Source organism: Embiotoca jacksoni, unplaced genomic scaffold, assembly GCF_022577435.1.
Source record: "Embiotoca jacksoni isolate LCO1_2020_lvr unplaced genomic scaffold, fEmbJac1.0.p SCAF_1, whole genome shotgun sequence".
NCBI classification, from domain to species: Eukaryota; Metazoa; Chordata; class Actinopteri; family Embiotocidae; genus Embiotoca; species Embiotoca jacksoni.
Window position 1 is genome coordinate 16,207,328 of NW_027185229.1, and position 19,213 is coordinate 16,226,540.

A 19,213-nucleotide genomic window follows, 5' to 3' on the forward strand; every position below is an offset into this window, starting at 1 on the left:
TTGCGAAAAGCCTCGTTTTGGGGTTACTTTGGTTCACTTGGTTAGTGGCAAATATAAGAAGAGTGTGTGTGAAACTAACATGTCACAATCAGTAATACCCCTGGCCAAAAAGTCAAGGAAACATTAACATAAAAGAGGGTTAATGGGACTTCAGGCAGTGACAGTAAAGGCAAGAATAAAGTGGGAATGTCTGGAGTAATTTATCATCCTCCAGATATGCTGCCTTTCTAATTGCAAAAGTGACAAAAAAAGTTTGACATATTAGCACTTGAGTTTAATTAACCACTCATTCCTCCATTGACCAACGGTCCGTGATGGAGGTCACCAAGAAAGCTGAATTTCTACTTCAGCTTCACCTGTTAAAGGTGTAGAGAAAGATACCACTAGTCAAAACTAACATTACATGACTACTGTGAAAGGATGTGCAACAAAGCTTGCAGCAGAGTCAGTCTTTTACAACCGACACAATCTTGAGATGTTTCATCAGATAAAAAAAAAATGAAGTCACCCAAGTGGCTGTACTGCAGGTGCACAGGGCATTTTTAAACAAAATTTGCCCTCCCCGATGCACTATGGAAGGAAGGTGAAGTTGTGCTGGCAAACCCCTCTGCTTCAATATTTGGACCTGACCATTGACGGTATATAAAATAGGACATGACCCGGCTTTCTTCTTTTACTAAAATCTTAACTTACTGAGGGAGCAGTATTTTTTTAATTTTTATTTAGTAGGCTCTAGCGGTGCGGTTGCAGATTGCAACCGGCTGAATCTCCTCGCCAGTACAAATGCCCAATCTACGGTGGCCGCGAAACGTCAAATCCCCTCTACGGAACCTTTGTGTTTGGGTTTGTCCCTCCTGGGCTTCTGTAGGAACGTGACGGGTATTGGCGGGTTTTGTGGAAGACGAAGGTGACAACAACGATTCTTCTGTTTTAGGTGATTATACACAAATGGAAATATAATGATTATTTTCTGCTACTTAATGCTACACTCTTGGTGGTAGTGCACTATTGATCAACTTCAGACGTTCACGAACTTTGATTCAGAGGAAAAAAAAAAAAAAAAAAGTCCATATAATCAGAAAAGTTACGTTGCTAACACGGAAAGCTGAACGAGCAAACGGCAACAAGGGTTCAGACCACTGAAGACGATCAGGGTTTAATTTATTATAATTTATTCACGCGAACCTCGTGGTTATTTGTTTTTAGCATTAAATCTGTCACTATAGCTTGTTAGCAACACTTTCCGGAAGTCACTGCAGTCCCAACTCCGACCACTTCATTTACAGCCCTGGTGAGTATTAAGCTCCAGTGAGTCCAGGACCATCAGTAGTTTTACACCACACAGCTGCTGGTGCAGACCGAGTTCAAATGCTATTTAAAGTGCTTAAAGGGAAGTAAAGCCACTAAAATGAACATTTGTCTACTATATTTACCGTAGCGTCATTCACTTTGTATTGTAATCTCACTAGTCCATTAATTGATGGCCATTAATAGAGTGGAAAGTTAAAAAAAAAAAATAGAAATACAATTTAATAAAGTACAGATCGACCAGCGGGAAAGATCTGCTACCTTAATTATTAATGCACAGTTTTTGTTGATGCTTGTTTGTGTGAGGAGTCATGCTGGTTTTTCAGACTGCACCTACCTACTGTTTTATATTAATATAATTAATGTGCTGATTTATCTAATTAACATATTCTACAAATCACATCATTTAACTTTTCTTTACAACATGAAGCATCCAGGTGTGTTTTTGTGGGCCAGTCCGATTTAGCAGTCTGCCCCAAATGTTTTTAGTTTGTCATTTTATCCACATACAAGCCACACGTTATTATTTTATCTAATAATACATAACCATCTAATTCACATAGCGTCAGTCGATGACATATATGGGTTAAGACGGTAACCGCACTCAAACTACAGTGGAGGTCTCATGGTGAGAGTCTCACCCTGAAACAGAGCTCTGGATTGATTATCTAATCTTTGTATACATTGTGTGTCTTTGTACTGAGCTTCATTTGAGCATGCCAAAAGTCATGGTTTTGTATTACTAAAGTTTTCAGCCTGAACAGCAACCTATCAACCAAATCCTGCACATTACAGGTGACATGAGGCCTCTGCATCTTCTCTCGAGCCACTAATTCTGCCGCTGTGGTGTCCTCCCTCATCCAGAGCAAGTTCGGTAGCACTGATAACATTGCAGCCCTGAATGAATTGAATGAAACCCGGGGAGAAACGAGGACCCTTGGCACAGGGGAGATTCAGCCCAGCCTCATGTACGACAGTGACGATGACTGTTGCGGCTCTGCTGGAGGACCAGGTAGCTCCAGGGAAGATACCGCTGACCTTTCCCAGGCCTCAAGCTTTGATACCATATACCATGAGATCCCAGAGATGCGAGAAAACCAAAGAGAACTTCAGGAGTGCTTTGAAAACATGAGAGCCTTTTACCAACAAGACCACGCAGTGGTCATGGAGGCACTTCAAGAGGAACAATGCAGGTAGCACAGGCTTACTATAGTACTATGTGGGTTGAAAGGTCCATAGCCTCTTTGTGATGTACTATTGTCACTGTTTTGTAGGGGTGACCTTTTAGAAGAGCAACTCACTGACTTGACAGAACTGTATCGGAATGAAATTTCAAACTTGAAAGAGGAATTAGCCAGCGTAGAGGACAAGATTGCTCATCAGTCAGACAAAAGAGCAACTGATTTCCATGTAAGTCTCCAGAATTAACCATTTTCACATGCTTTAACGAGCCATGAGAAGAAAGACGGGTGTGATTAAGAATATTAATAAAGACTGCACTCTGTTTAGATGAATCACTTTCAGGACTTTAAATAAACTGATGTGATTACTTGAACCAGTGTTATTCCCACCGTTGACCAGTGAAAGCAGGCAACTGCTCTCGGGGCCAAGCACACTGCTACATATCCGATAAAGGCCCAATGTTGGTTCCTGATGAAGTTACTAATCTTGAGGTCCTGTCTTAAACAAAACAAAAAAATCCGGGTACATGTTTCCATATTTGACAGTGTGAATGCACTGATGCACTCAACATTGTGAGTGTTGATATGCAAGCACACTGCAAAGGTTATGGACACATATCTAACTCCTGATTAGTCATTAGAGTTCTTTGATTTTGTCTCTGGCCTGTAGGAGGCGCTGGAGGTCTGTCAGACACATCTCCTCAAGCTGGAGATGCAGCAGTACCAGCAGCAGGTGGTACAGCAGGAGTATTTGGAGAATCCCCCAGCACAGATACTTGGAAAGCTAATCAATGTACTGCTGGCTGTTATGGCAGTCCTTTTAGTTGTTTTTTCCACAGTGGCTCACTGTATTCTGCCCTTGATGAGGACACCTGGCCGCATGCTTTCTACACTGCTTTCTATAGTTGTTCTCTCCGTCATCTGGAGCAAGTTTTTTGCAGTCATCCTGAAAAGGGAAGAGAATCAATAAAAATGTATTCAAGCATCTTTTTCGCATCTTTATTTTGGAAGAAAAAAAATACTTAATGGTGCTAAAACAAGCGCTTCATCTCCCACGACGACAGCCTCAAAAGTTGAACAAGTCAAATTTGAATTTTAATCTCCAAAAAAGAAGCTTTGCAAATGTTAAAATACTTTTCTCATAAGACATCAACCGCACATCTTAAACTCAAGTCAGGGCTTAGGCAACAACACCATTGCCGTGTTCCAAATGGTGTACTTGCGCAGTAAAACTATTTTGAGTGCATTCACACTAATGAAACATGCAGTGCACGACGAGTACCCAGATGGCGCATTCAAGACGGTCTTAAAAAAAATAAAGTGAAATGCAGGACGCTTCATCCTTAATGGTCGCCATCTTGGCTACATGGAGGAAGGAGATGTAAATAATTTTCAAGTTTAGCTGCTGCAGAACATGCACAAAAGTGTTTATTTTTCACCAAGTACCATCATACTGACGTTCGGCAGACGTCGGTGCGTTTTAAGTGTGCTGAACAGAGGGCACGAGATCATGGTCACTTGTGGTTAAACTAAAGCTGCGGGGGTATGTTGTCGGGTGATGCGTTCACATGACGCGGTTATTCACGGCAGTGCGAGAAGACACTTCCCTGTCAAAATTCCTACAATCACACTAGTAAGAGTCCTAACATGCAAGAGCACCATTTGTAAATGCACTAACAGAAGTATGTTATTTGGAACGCAAGCCCGTGTGTTGGTATTGAAAATGTTAGGGGCCCTTTAGTCAAACCAAGCGCCAGTTCTGTTAAAGTGTCCTTATCGTGTATCCTAAGAACAGTACAAAAGGCATGATGCTTCAAATATCAACTGAAAAAAGGTACACAAAAACAAAGATTTTATTACAAATAAACAGTATAAAAATAAAGATACATTTACTCTGCAGGCTTCTTTCGTTTCCGAGTTGCTTTAGAGGCGGGGGCATCACTGCCTGCTTTAGAGGCGGGGGCATCACTGCCTGCTTCAGAGGCATCACTGCCTGCTTCAGAGGCGGGGGCATCACTGCCTGCTTCAGAGGCATCACCGCCTGCTTCAGAGGCGGGGGCATCACTGCCTGCTTTAGCAGCCTTGCTCTTGGACGCCTTGGTGGTCTTTGCCGCTTCAGTTTTGGTTGACTCGGAGATTCCCTCACCCTCCCCTTTTGCAACTTTTGGCTTCTTTGCCGGAGCAGGCTTTGAGGAAGCAGGCTCTTCAGCTTTCTTGGATCTTCTGGGAGGCTTTGAATCCTAAAAACAGATAGACTGTTTTAGCATCTCACCCACATTAAAAGGACGTCGTCACTCGCACCAGTCTTAGTCCACACCGCTTACCTTTGAAGACTTGCGCCGTTCATTTGAAGTATCCTTCTTCTTAGTAGCACCTTTAAGTTCCAAATTAAAAAAATAGACACCATATAAGAGCTTATATTATATTAATCAATGTAATTTGTTTGTCATACCTGCTTTCTTGGGCTTCTTGGCTCCACCCACAGCTGCTTTTGGAGCTTTTTGCACATTGGGATCCACATTCTCAGTTTTTGGCTTTGATGGTTTGAGTGTTGGTGCAAGCTTAAGAAAGGGGAAAAAAAAAAACATTCGTGATGATTATTTAAAAAAAAAAACAAACACAAAAAAAACAACAACGATTTTAACCCTTTGGGACACAGCTACAGAGTTGACCTCTTACCCTAAATTTTCCTGTTGCGCCTGTGGTGGCAGCGGCGTTGGCAGGCCTCACCAACATGCCGTTATCTATTCCTTTTTTCAGGGCTTTGCGGACAAAGTACTTCAACTTCATCAAATCCACGGAGGGGTAGGTTTGTTTGATATGGTTCTGCATGGCCTGTGATGAAACCCCTTTGCGCGAGTCCAGTGCTTGAATTGCCTCTCTCACCATAATTAGTGTGGAGGGATGAGCGGCAGGTTTTCGCACCACCGCCGCATCTATATAGGAACAAATAGCCTTTTTTTTTTTTTTTAAATCATTTTTTTCACACTGACCATACAACTTTTTTTTTTTGGGAAGCTTTGGTTGTTAATGATCGTTAACACTTAATGACGTTTGCACACAGACCCGATTTGTCCTCTTCCCCCGAATCGTCGCTGTCGGACGGCGAGGACGCGTCATCGGAGTCCGAGTCATCGGAGTCATCGGAGTCCGCAGGTGCTGGTGTTGCTGCCGCCGGCTTTTTGGGAGGCATTTTTGTAAAGTAAAACACGTAACAAAACAATAAGTACACAAACAGCAGCCTCGGGGAAGTCTAAAAGCAGGTTCTGTACCTTTGGTGTCTCCGCTCTCTCAGTATATATGCAGTCGGTTCTGGTAAATTGAGAACAGGTGGATCGCATCACACCAGGTGCAGTCGATTAATTAGTGAATTAAAGTCAAGAGTGCTCGAGGTGAACTTCCATCTTCTGTAAGGCTCTTTTGAATGTCATCTTTGAAGTGTCCCTTTTGGCTGGACCTCACCACGGTCAGTCAGTCTTTTACATTATTTTAAAGATGCTTCTCATTTTGAGAAAATATGCTTGAGGCTTTTAGACCTAGATTGTTCTACAGTGCATACAATATTTATACATTTAAACTGCCAAACACATTAAAGCTGTGGATTAAAAGTGATCGAGCTTAACGTGCTCACAAATTGTCAGACAGGTGGTTTTCTTATCAGATCATTTTTATTTTTTTTTATTTTGTAACCTTTGCAGTGGCTTCAGTGTTGTTGTTCTCAGCAGCAAACCGCCAGCTCTCTACCAGCAGCAATCATGGTGACAGTTACATCAACTTCACAGAGTACAGACTGAGTACTTGACCTGCCACATTTAGGTAATTGACTCAACGGAGCTATGTGGTGAGACCGCAGCAGAGCAGACGCCCTATAACCAAACATCTTTAAAAGGTGCATAAAAGCAGCTATCTCCCTGGTGGTGTGCGTATACACCCCAGAGGATATGTCAGCTCTTACAGATGTGAGCATGCAAATAATCATCGTAACTCGGGGCAAATTTTCTGCTTTGAACGACCCCTCCTTTACTGTACCACTGCTGGCAAAAGTGGTAGAAGTGATCCATTGTGTGATTCTTCTGTGTTCACGCAATATAGACCGGATGTATAATGCTTGCACTGGGATTGGATTGTGCCCATACAAAACTCCTGTGTTGATGTTGTTGTGGTACTTCCTTCATATTAATGACACGGGCAGGCAGTCCCGCAGCCACCTGCATCTGCCTTTCCTCACCCAGGCTTAAAGATACCAAAGGTTAGTGCTTGAATAATTCAACACAAATTAAGTGATAATGCTGCCATGCTCTTTCTTATGCCTCGAAACACCATGTGACTATATTTGTAGGTGTTGCAAAACAAAAGGGAAAGAAAAACTAATAATTCCCTGAAATATCCCACAGTACTTTGCATGTGTACTACTGTACTTTCTGCTATTAATCCCACAATGTAACGCACGTCATTTTGTAGATGCAAAGAGTACAATTTGCTGAGTCAACAGCTGTTAGTGATGACAGAAAATAATGGCGATGAGTAAAAATCTCAAGCACAGCTCACTGTTGAGTAAAGTATTGTGTTTCCTTTTTTAGTGTAGTGAAAGAGTGAATGATAGAGAGTTTTGACCCAGTGTAGCAGGAAATCTAAATCTGAGACTTAATTAATAATTAATACTTAATTGTATTAACTGGATATAGGAGCAGGAGGAATTAGTACACAGATGTCTGAACAATGATCTCAATTACTTCACAGGAAGTCACGTGCTGTTTTTCTTGGAGAAATTAGCTGTGGTTGTAGCTGCTGTTTTCTAGCTTTTAATTAACACGTAAAGTATCTGAGAGGTGGAAGCACAACCAGTTTAGTAAAGATAAAGGTTTAGGGATTGTACTCATTGGCATTCTTGTCAATATTAAGAAAAATAATACCACTCTCATGTCTCTGTAGTTAACACGGAGCTGCAGCCAACAGCTGTTAGCTTTGCACAAAGATTTCAAACAGGTGGGAACAGAAACCCTGGCTCTGTGTTAACAGTATCTACATAGCACCACTGATAGAAATGGTGACAACCCTCCCCAAAAAATATTAAAATGACGTCAGTAAATGTTTTCAGTTTTGATGTAGGCCTATTTGACTTACTGCGATGTATCACCCCTCCTTTCTTTCTTTTTTTTATTTTTGCAAATAAGCTACTCTGTGAAAAACAAGAGAGCAACAGAAATGATGAACAACTTCTTTTAAATTAGTTAACGTGCACTGTGGCATATGTGCTAAAAGTTAAAGCAAGTCTATGTAAAGTGTTTGTTTCTGTGGCCAGTTTGTGTGACTCACTTCTGATCTTGTGGTTTTCCTGAGAACACAATGACACTAAATGAAGGTGTAGGTCAAAGTCCGATAGACTACTGTGTTCTGTACATTCACATTATTCAGCTTCATCATGGCTAGACACCTGCTGCTCATCATTCTCTTCTGTGAGTTAAACCTCTTATCAGGTTCTTTCATTGTTGTTGTTGTCTATTACTTAATGTAGGCTATTTAGTTAATATTTTATTATATAGTTTATTTAATCATTATTATTATTATTATTACACTTTTTGATCAGGCTGGTAGGACCAGTTTGAGTTTCAATTCTAACTTACTAACTGTCCAACAGATTCCTTTCAGGAGATCAACCTACAAGGTCAGTCTCAGTTTATTCTTGTTATCTGATTGTTGTTGTTCTGGGTTTTGAATTAGAATTTTTTTTCTAACTCCATGTGAGACCACAGGTAGGACATGCACTGAAACTAAAATCTATGACATTATTGTGTTATCAATCAAAGATTTGTAAAAGATGGAGTGTATATACAACATTTTTCCAAACCATTTAAATTTTTACAACCAATACAAACCTCTTTCGGAGCTCCAGCCGCAATTCAGTTGAAAATTCACTTCCTCAATAAAATCCAAAATTTTCATCAGGAGTATCATATTAAAGGAACTATTAAGAATTTGAAATAAAGTGTCTTCACCTCTGAATTTTCAGCTCTTCATTTAGTGAAACTGACAGTGAATTCATCAGTGATCACAGAGACAGACTCAGTTACATTGAGCTGTCAGGCTCCATCTTCTGTTTCCGTGGTCCGGTGTTATTTCTACATTGTGAACAGAAAAACGTTTGAAACGTTCTCCTGTCTGACGACACTGACAGGAACTCAGCTGTTGTTGATGTCACATCAGACTTTACCTGCTAAAGTTGAACTGAAATGTTTTTACACTGTAACGTATGGAGATACAAATTCTCCATCTCCACACAGTGACATATCCTCCATCAACATACGTAGTGAGTGTACTTTTCTCATGCTTGGACTTGTTATCAGATGGTGTGCAAGATAACTAACGTTAAAATGTCACTGGTAAGATGAGGTGTTGGGTGTGAAATTGTTGCTACACAGCTAACATGTGCTGTACTTTGTTGCAGACCGGCTCATTATATATAATGACTTTTTATTCATCTTCATGTAGGTCTAAAACCACAGATGAGTCTTCACTATGATAGAGACGGAGTTCTCTTGACTTGCTCTCTGCCTGGATCTGTGAAACATGATACAACATGTAACCTGTACTTTGGAGAAGGAAGTCGTCCAGTTGAAACAACAACCATAAAGAAGAAAAGGAACTCCAAGAAACAGTGGTTCTGCCTGTTCACTGTCACACTTGAGGATTTTCAGAGATTTCTACATTCAGTTCAACAAAAGGAGGTCAGCTGTGATTACAGTTCAGAAAGTGAACCCAACTCTTTGTCTCCTCGTAGTGATAGATACAGTTTAACTGGTGAGTCAAAGATGCTTATTGACTTTACAAAATATGTGATACAACACTTCTTTGACGTTAATGAAAATGACTAAAATAACTGCTACTAAATGGGCAAATTAATGAATCACAGTCTGCATTGACATTTGAACCAGACTTCATTTGTATATCAGTTGAAATCTTTATTAGACTCTATGACATCAGAAGTAAGATGTCTGTTTAGTTTATTTTGTTTCAGACTCTGGGTCTATTTAAGAAAGGATCAAGTTAACAGAATAATATTTCTGGTTCTAAGAACAGCGATGGCCAAAATGAGGTTGTGGTTGGAGTAGATTGAGCAGACAGTACAACAGCACTGTCATGCTGCCTACATCTTTGTTTTGGTTTGAATTACCACCAAGATTACAGCCATGCTAGCAGCTCCTTGTACTTAGGCAGAGTCAAGATTGGATCTGTCAGCATGCAAACATTTTCAGCATCCTAGTTTCGTATGTTATCATATCACAAGCTAATTAGCAGAACGTGCAGCTGCGGTTCACAAAAATATTATTACTTCTTGAATATCTCTCCAAAATTTTACAAAACTCCAACAAACACTAGGATCACAGTTGTGGGTTGACTATCAAGTTCAATTGCCACAGAAATGTTCATGGCATTGCTAAAAAACTTCTAAATCTGTTTAAGTATTTGCACAAATGACAATATTAGCACAAATGTCAATTTATTTGCATGCAAATTAATTTCATTGATATCCTTTACCTGTAGATATTTTGGAAAGAGAATCAATCATGACCAGAACAAAGTCAGCATCAACCATGAGCACAGGTAGGACATGACGTATATTTTCACGTACTTTTAAAGCCCTAAACGGTGGGCACTGCGTCTCAAAAGGATGTCCTCCCACACAGATATTACTATATATTGATGTAAACTGAATGTGCTGACATACAGAGCTAAAAGAGCAAAAAATAATTAAAAATGTCTTGAGATTTATCTCATATTGCTGCCTGTTCAAGTGATGCACAAACACACCATCTCTGACAGTTATTCACACGAGAAACTTAAAAGTCTAATCTATCTTTTATGAACAGAGTCACACAGATTGACGCCTTTCTGGACATTTACTACAACCACAGGTAGGACATAACAAATATTTAAAGAATATCAAGAACTTTACAAAAATTACTGACCATGATTTATAATAGGTCATACTATTAGCTGGCCTTATGCTTCCACTCCTGTATTTCCTGTAAAAAAAAAAAATCAGGTTATGTATATATTTATATAATGTTTACGTGAGTGTCACTTGGTCAAAATGACTTTTTAAAAATTGTTTTTTGTAGCATTTTATACCTTTATTACACAGAGAAAGGAAGAAGATGATAGCAAATGAGCAAGAAAGATTATCTCAGAAACTTATGAATATTTTTGACATAGTTTCTATTTTGATGTTTATATCATATTTGTTTGTTTTTAAGGATCAGTTACTGCTAATCTCAGTCCAACAACTGATATGACCTCTGCTGTCAAACAAACTGAGAATGACAATTTTATAGGTGAGATTCTTCTGACCCTATCGAAAACGCTAAGATGTATTGCTGTGAATGTTTTTAATGTTTCTGGCTATTACTGGAGATCATACATTTATGTCTGGCACTGATGCTGGCTTGTTGCCTGAGCATCCCAAAAATCCAGCAACAGGGGAGCAAAAAGCTGCATGCTAATATTATTTTTTAGCAAAGAATTATTTTTGACAACTGTTTCCTGGCAATTTTATTTTATATATTGTTTTATTACTTGGCATGTTCTTTATCACGTTTTTTTTGAGCGACATGTTATTTTTTGCAGAATGTGAAGAACCAAAATTGTTGCTTAAAACTATGGTGTACATCTAAACAGCAACTTATCACACATGACGTCTAAAAAGGATTTAAAAAGTTTTTTTGTGCGTTTCTGCTGCAGAGTCGACTGTTCGCACGCCCACTGTTTGCAGTCCGACCACTTCTGTGAAACCAGAATCAGGTAACAGAATTACTAATGTTACATTTTTCATTAGTAAATCACAAATTATTGCAGTCAAGACCATAAAACATGTAACAAGTCACACATTGCTCTTCCTTAGACACTGTGCATCAGGACATATCATTTGATATAAGATGATGTCTACAACATTAAAATGCCACGTGTCGCCTTTGATTTGAGAAGGTTTGCATCAATATAACAGTTAAAGATAAAGCCATTTAACACAGACTCTCCAATTTGCAAGTGTTCCAAAGTAACATGACACTTCATGTTTTTTTGGGCAGCTGGGTCTTGTTTCATTGATAGTTTAGGAACAACAGAGGATTTGGCTCAAAGTTGAGTGAAAGTTTACAGTTGCTTTTATATTGAGGTGAAGTTGTGTGTCAGTACAAGGAGTAAAGAACTGACCAAGTAGAGACATTTCAAAGTTAGCTGGTTTCTACAAATCTGCCACCCAGTTCATTCTGAAAAAATAGGTGTACACAGAAAAACTGGAAAATAACAAATGACCTCTTAGACCAGGAAGAACAAGTTGTAAGGGTGATCAGAAAATAATTAGCACAGTGGAAAAAAAACTCTTCATGGCTGTATACGTGAGTGTCACTGGGTCAAAATTACTTTTTAAAAATAGTTTTTTGTAAAATTGTGTAACTTTATTACACAGAGAAAGGAAGAAGATTATAGCAAATGAGCAGGAAAGATTATCTCAGAAACTTAAAAATATTGTTGACATATGTTCTATTTTGATGTTTAATCTCAGTCCAACAACTGATATGACCTCTGCTGTCAAACAAACTGAGAATGACAATTTTATAGGTGAGATTCTTCTGACCCTATCGAAAACACTAAGATGTATTGCTGTGAATGTTTTTAATGTTTCTGGCTATTACTGTAGATCATACATTCAAGCCTGGCACTGATGCTGGCTTGTTGCCTGAACATCCAAAAAAAAAAAAAATCCAGCAACAGGGGAGCAAAAAGCTGCATGCTAATATTATTTTTAGCAAATAATTATTTTTGACAACTGTTTCCTGGGAATTTTATTTTATATATTGTTTTGTTATTTGGCATGTTCTTTATCACGTTTTTTTGAACAACATGTTATTTTTTGCAGAATGTGAAGAACCAAAATTATACAATTTTACTGTTAAAAGTTGTCACCCTAGTGGATAGTTGACAAATACAGAATGTTTCTGTTGGTTTGAACAGTATTTCTTGCTCTTCAGTGTCACAGTAAAACATGCTCCTCCTTAACCTGAATTTAATGATTCATTATTTTTGAAAGTTTATTTAAACATTAAATTCATATGAGTGTCAGTCATGAGTTTTTTTGTTTGTTATTTGGTGGTCTATGCACTGGAAAAAGTACTGTGGGAGCAAACAATCACGCTGCTTTTGTATTAATAGTAAAACTTGTTTGTGGCCTTCAAACAGAAGCATCGGTGTGGAAGTCTGCAGTAGCTGTGGCTGGTTTCGTGACACTTGTTGTCATCTTACTGGTACTGGCACGTTTCATCAAAAGGAGAACTGGTGAGAACTATATCAATTTACATATCAAGAAAAGCTATTTTTCAATATGCACATACATATTACGTTTATATTACTGAAATTGAGATTTGAGGAAGGTGGTTTCCTGCAAAAGGGTCTGTTGTTTTAAGAAGCTCTCACTGAATCCGAGCTTGTCAGTTTATTATGTCTCTGCTGTGCACCTCTGTTAACATGGTTGAATATTACTGGTCACACAGCTGTTAATGAGCCAGTGATTGTAAAGCAAATTTAATGCCATTCAGCCAACACGAGCATGACTTCCATGCTCTGCCTGACACTTCTCTTTCGCTATTTGTTTTTGTCCAGAAAATTGTACTTACAAGAGGTAAGAAATCTTTTTCTTTCTTTTTTCTTTTTTTTGTTTAGCAAAAGCTAATTTCCCATTTTTTTTCTGTCATCTTTTATGCAGAAGTTAGCTTTAACGTGTAAAATTGTCTTCTTATTCAGCCACCGCACAGAACCACTTGAAAATGTGTGGTTGCTTGAGTGAAGCAAGGCATTAATGAACATCTCATTCACCTTCACCAGCTATTATTACACGTTTTTTTCTTTATTTCTGAATAGAACTCATGGCAGCATTACAGCATCACAACCTTCTGTTGCAGATGACGTTGTCTGCATGAGAAATCTTGACCATGGAGAATTGGTAATTAAAACACATTTTTCTGTCAAATGTGTTGTTCACATCTCTCGGAATAATCAAACATTGCATAGCAAAGCTACTCTAAGTAAAACAACATGTTGAAATATGGTATTCATGAATATCTGGCATCTTACCTCACTTCTTCTGTGGTGTCTTAAGTTACGTGCGGGTAACGAGGGGGCCTACGAAGTGATCACCTCAGTATCTGCTAATGGCTGTTCGACTGGTAAGCTGCTTTTTGCTTTACACCTAACTGAATGCAGACTGATGGAGGATATGAACAGATTTCATACTGTGTACTACGTTGTGTGTACAATAAATATGTGTTCTTAGTTCATCTGCGGTTTTAGCTATTTGTTAGGTGTCTTTTTTAAAAGAGATTTATCAAGACAGTAAGTATTGTAGCTATATGTTTTTTTTTTTAAGCTTTATAGTTTGTATAGTTAATCAGTTTAATAACCAAAACTTTTAGTGACGTTATTTCTTTCCTTCCTTTTGCTCCATGAAAAAGAACAAACACAACATTAAACACAAAAGGGTTTTTTGTTTCCATAATATTGTATTGGCTTGTGATAAATGCAGTTTTTTAATTATTGAAAACTTATTATGGATTTCTAAATTAGTGAAGCACAATGGCTGTCCAATTCATAACAATCATCAAGTAAACTACACTTTAGATTATTTGTATTTACAGATATCCTTCACATCTCCCTTCTATGTCTCTTTGTATTTGATACAGACAATAATATGTGGAAAATGACTGAAAATAAGTTAATTTAGTGTGCGGTTCTCTTTTACCTGCAGGCTCTGAGAAATTGAACAGACAAGAGCCTCAAAGTGAAAATGTAAGATAAGGAGCACAATAGCTGTAGTTTTTTTGGTGCTATAGATTTAAAAGGCTTTTACAGTTGCAATCTTTCTTTTCTAGTCTGACTTATACCATGTATACTGCACCATCTCAGAGGATCCAGCTGCATCAGCCCTGCAGGATATGGTTTGCAGCGTCCTGCAGGCACACTGAAACACAAACTTTTTCACAATGTGCAGCCAAGAAAGAAAACAGCCACAAGAGTGCTTTTCAAACAGTGTGTAGTTTCATAACCTGTCTTGTATTTCATGCTGTATATTGTATTGTGTAATCTAACAGGGAGCAAAATGCTTGTGAGGTCTGGTGTTGAAAGCCTTTGACACAACTGGAATCCTTCTTTCCAGTCTTAAAGACACCTGACATGAATGATGCAGTTCTAAACTGCTTTTAATAGGAGTTTCCAGCCATGTGCTATTTTTGGATCATTTTATTTTGAACATGTGGTAAAGATTGACAGTCACAACACCACTGATATTTGCATCTTTTATTGTTAGATTTCTTGTGTTAATACCAAAGGAAACATTTATATTGAACATATGTTGTATATCAACAAATTGTCCCCTGCCTACATAAAATGTTGTTACTCAGTGTATCTGCAAAATGTTTTTCTGTCCAAGTATTTAATGTAAGTTGACTTACACCATGTGATCCTGGTCATTACGGCATGATTCATGTTTTTTAAGCTTATGTTAGCAATTCCAAGTAGATGGTGATGTAAGATGTAGAGAAACATTGTGATCTCTGGTCTCTGTTGTCAAAGTCCTGTAATTTGAACACTGATCATCTACCAGGACTTCCCTCCTTACTCTGCAGTAAAGATGTCCCACTTCCTTGTCTGGAAAAATGTTTTCACTGCATGTAAAGAATATACGTTTCCTACAAACTGTATTCTACGTTGCAAGTTCATTTAATATCTGTATTTTTTTTCCAGTTGACATGATAAAAAAAAAAGTTCAGCAATCATGGTGACAGTCACATCACCTTCACAGAGTACAGACTGAGTTACATCTTGACCTGTCACATTTAGGTAATTGACTCAACGGAGCTATGTGGTGAGGCCGCAGCAGAGCAGAGACCCTATAACCAAACACCTTTAAAAGGTGCATAAAAGCAGCTATCCCCCTGGTGGAGTGCGTATACACCCCAGAGGATATCTGTCAGCTCTTACAGATGTTAGCATGCAAATAATCATTGTAACCCAGGGCATGGGGTGCATGGTGTGCATACTGCAATGTATCACCCCTCCTTTCTTTCTTTTTTTATTTTTGCAAATAAGCTACTCTGTGAAAAACAACAAGAGAGCAACAGAAATGATGAACAACTTATTTTAAATTAGTTAACGTGCACTGTTGCACGTGTGGTAAAAGTTAAAGTAGGTCTATGTAAAGCGTTTGTTTCCGTGGCCAGTTTGTGTGACTCACTTCTGATCTTGTGGTTTTCCTGAGAACACAATGACACTAAATGAAGGTGTAGGTCAAAGTCCGATAGACTACTGTGTTCTGTACATTCACATTATTCAGCTTCATCATGGCTAGACACCTGCTGCTCATCATTCTCTTCTGTGAGTTAAACCTCTTATCAGGTTCTTTCATTGTTGTTGTCGTCTATTACTTAATGTAGGCTATTTAGTTAATATTTTATTATATAGTTTATATAATCATTATTATTATTACACTTTTTGATCAGGCTGGTAGGACCAGTTTGAGTTTCAATTCTAACTTACTAACTGTCCAACAGATTCCTTTCAGGAGGTCAACCTACAAGGTCAGTCTCAGTTTATTCTTGTTTTCACTGTATGGTCAGTAGCTATAATTTGACTATTTTTGTACAGTATATTCTACTTAATATTTGCTAATCGTGAATATTATTTGACAGATTAAGCTACTAAATCTCTAATGTAACATTCACCTGTAATTTCAGACCTTTCTCAACCTAAAGTGACTATTCTGTCCTCAGAGTAGGTGTCAGACCACACTTCGACAGATAGCGAACATACTGTTGCATAGAGAGTCAGACGAAGAAGTAAAGTTGAATGAACGTTTACTGTTTGTTTTCCTCTTCTCGTGTACAACAATCTTTTTTTTAAAACTGAAATAAGGACAAAATAAATCACTCAATCAGTATGTATGTCAAAATAAAATTACATATCTTTTCTAATGTACCACACAGAATAAAACACTGTGCTAAATTACCTTCCTTTTCAACAAACAAGGCATGGCTTGATAATTAACATTTTTGCTGAGTCATCACAATGCTTTACCTTAATTTAGATGCTAAAAAATACTAGCTCCATAAAAAACGTCTCTCTTTATGTTAAAGTTCTATGTAAACATTCAATAAGCAGTACAATTCAGCACACCTGATATTTTGGTACTCACAAGCATTGCTTCTCAAGGCACTCAACGTAAGAAAGGCAGAGGATTAGCTGCCCACATGTCATCCCTCACCTCTGCTGTGTGCTGGAATCATTGCTCTGGTCACGTCATGTGACCCTATTGGCCAATAAATGAAGAGAAGACTTCTACTGCTAAACTAACTGCAATAACACATGCAACCACCAGGGGGATAAATTAAAATAATCTAAACATCAACCCAATAGACAGAACACTCCCCGCTTGGGATTGATAAATTCCACTATTTCAATTTCAGAACAGTTGAGAGTATAAGTCACTGAACTTGTATACATATACACATATATATATATATTTTAACAGGCTTTGACGCTCATCAGTAAGACTGTCTCAGAAACAGGCCTTAGGAAAGTCTTTGCTGAACCAGATCTTGTCACTTTCAGTTCAACTTTCCTCACTTTGCCATCTTGACTGGGGAATGTCTTCGACACCAGTGCCAGTGGCCATTCATTTCGTTTTGCTTGGCTGTCTTTAAGCAGGACTAGATCGCCTACTTGGAGGTTGGGTTTGTCTTCCAGCCATTTGTTTCGTTTTTGAAGAGTAGGAAGATATTCCTTTCTCCACCTGTTCCAAAAACAGTCTGCAAGGTGCTGGACCTGTCTCCATTGTCGATGGTAGAGGTCTTTGCTACTAAAAGTCCCCACAGGAGGAACAGGAGTGCAGACTTTCTGAGTTAGCAAGAAGGATGGTGTCAGTAGAAACGGTGACTCAGGATCTGATGAGATTGGTGCCAAGGGCCTTGCATTGATAATTGCTGTCACTTCAGCCATCAACGTGGACAGTACTTCATGGGTGAGGTGTGGGGCGTTGCTTTCCTGGAGCATCGAATCTAGAATACGGCGGGACATTCCGATCATGCGTTCCCACACACCCCCCATGTGGGAAGAGTGTGGGGGGTTGAATGTCCACATGCAGCCTTCCTCTCCCAAGTACTTCCTAACTAAAGGCTCACTGGTTCCATTAATGAGCAGGCCCAACTCTCTGCAAGCGCCCTTAAAATTGGTTCCACAGTCCGAACGGATCTGTTTAACTGGGCCCCGTAAAGCAAAGAATCGCCGTAAGGCGTTGATGAAACAAGATGCATCCATTGACTCAATGAGTTCTATGTGCACTGCACGGGTGCTCATGCAGGTGAACAATACTGCCCACCTTTTGCTGTTGGCCTGGCCTCCGCGCATTCTCCTTGTGGTGACAGTCCATGGGCCAAACACATCAAGCCCCACATGGGTGAAAGGTAGTTCCATGCTCAGGCGGTCGAAGGGAAGATCCGCCATCTTCTGTTCAACAGTTCTCCCTCGGAGTTTGTTACACAGGACACACTTGAGGATCATGTTGTTGATAGACCTCTTGGCTCCTATGACCCAGAATCCCGCTGTGCGAACAGCACCCTCTGTGAGCACACGGCCTTGGTGCTTCACTCTTTCATGGAAATGTCTCACAAGTAGTGTTGCTACATGGCTACGTCTAGGAATGATTTGAGGGAACTTCTCAGTTACATCGATCATGGCATGCTTCAGCCTGCCTCCAACCCTTAGTAGGTCATTTTCATCAACCCACGGGCTTAGTCCTTTCAGAGGGCTGCTTTTAGGGATCGCCTTACCGGTGGTCAAGTTAGTAAACTCCTCACAGTAATTCTCTCTTTGAACGCAACTTACAATGTGATTTTGTGCTACGACCAGCTCCTCCGCTGTGAGTGGGTTTGATTGTTGGTTTTGCACTTGACTTTTGTGTTTGGCACCTAGTTTCCAGTGATGAGCGAAACGCTTCAATAACGCTATAGCTCGCACTAGGGCCTTCCAGGAAGAAAACCGCTCGAAACGTTGTGAGCCCAAATTGGACTGGGGGCAGGAGAGTGTGGTGGCAAAAGGGCGTACTTCAACATCACTGTCAGGACGAATTAGATCATATGGCTCCTCTTCTGAAGCTGGTGTCGTCCCAGACTGAGCAAGGAATGGAGGTCCTCTGAGCCATGTTGTGCTGGCGAGGTCAGCTGCACTTACAGATCGAGTGCCATGATCAGCGGGGTTCTGTGTGGAACACACATAGTGCCATTGCTCAGGGTTTGTTGATTTCCTGATTCGTTGAACTCTGTTACACACATAGACATGGAATCGCCTGCTCTGGTTATGTATGTAACCAAGGACCACTCGGCTGTCAGTATAGAAGTGTACTGTATCCAAGCTCGTATCCAGTTCATTCTGGACTAGCTCAGCTACTTCAACTGCTAATACTGCAGCACCCAATTCAAGCCTTGGGATGGTGTGTGCAGCCACGGGTGCCAACTTTGCCCTCCCAAGTATGAATCCTATGGAGCATTCTCCACTGCTGTTGATCACCTTGAGGTAGGCCACAGAAGCAATAGCCTTAACTGAAGCATCGGCAAACACATGGATCTCTTTTCTTTGTGCTGTCAAAAGGGTAGAGGCTGTGTAAGACCGCTGAATCTCCAACCCTT

General features: G+C 39.5%; 2 protein-coding genes and 1 long non-coding RNA gene across 3 annotated transcripts; 2 read left to right on the plus strand and 1 right to left on the minus strand.

The window, feature by feature from the left end:
* Positions 1 to 565: 565 nt before the first annotated feature.
* Positions 566 to 3,459, plus strand: LOC138214580 (transmembrane and coiled-coil domains protein 1-like). Its single transcript, XM_069176354.1, has 4 exons — positions 566 to 583; positions 2,173 to 2,501; positions 2,583 to 2,718; positions 3,160 to 3,459. Exons 1-4 carry the CDS (start codon positions 566 to 568, stop codon positions 3,457 to 3,459), a joined length of 783 nt encoding a protein of 260 aa, XP_069032455.1.
* A 919-nt stretch (positions 3,460 to 4,378) lies between these two features.
* h1m (linker histone H1M) lies at positions 4,379 to 5,682 on the minus strand. Its single transcript, XM_069139137.1, has 5 exons — positions 5,556 to 5,682; positions 5,169 to 5,425; positions 4,942 to 5,050; positions 4,814 to 4,863; positions 4,379 to 4,729 (listed from the first exon to the last, which is right to left on the minus strand). Exons 1-5 carry the CDS (start codon positions 5,680 to 5,682, stop codon positions 4,379 to 4,381), a joined length of 894 nt encoding a protein of 297 aa, XP_068995238.1.
* A 4,345-nt stretch (positions 5,683 to 10,027) lies between these two features.
* On the plus strand, positions 10,028 to 10,894 carry LOC138194306 (uncharacterized). The gene is made up of 3 exons (XR_011177916.1): positions 10,028 to 10,091; positions 10,358 to 10,402; positions 10,745 to 10,894. It is a non-coding gene; the product is annotated as an uncharacterized lncRNA (long non-coding RNA).
* The last annotated feature ends 8,319 nt before the right edge of the window (positions 10,895 to 19,213 follow it).

What these genes read in the sequence shown, in the direction of transcription:
- LOC138214580 (XM_069176354.1), top strand. An exon ending in CTTCAAGAGGAACAATGCAG is followed by an intron (nt 2,502 to 2,582) that starts GTAGCACAGGCT and finishes ACTGTTTTGTAG; the next exon opens with GGGTGACCTTTTAGAAGAGC. An exon ending in AAAGAGCAACTGATTTCCAT is followed by an intron (nt 2,719 to 3,159) that starts GTAAGTCTCCAG and finishes TCTGGCCTGTAG; the next exon opens with GAGGCGCTGGAGGTCTGTCA.
- h1m (XM_069139137.1), bottom strand. Translation starts at nt 5,682, where the DNA reads ATGCCTCCCAAAAAGCCGGCGGCAGCAACACCAGCACCTGCGGACTCC. An exon ending in GGGGGAAGAGGACAAATCGG is followed by an intron (nt 5,426 to 5,555) that starts GTCTGTGTGCAA and finishes GTTCCTATATAG; the next exon opens with ATGCGGCGGTGGTGCGAAAA. An exon ending in GCGCAACAGGAAAATTTAGG is followed by an intron (nt 5,051 to 5,168) that starts GTAAGAGGTCAA and finishes CCCTTTCTTAAG; the next exon opens with CTTGCACCAACACTCAAACC.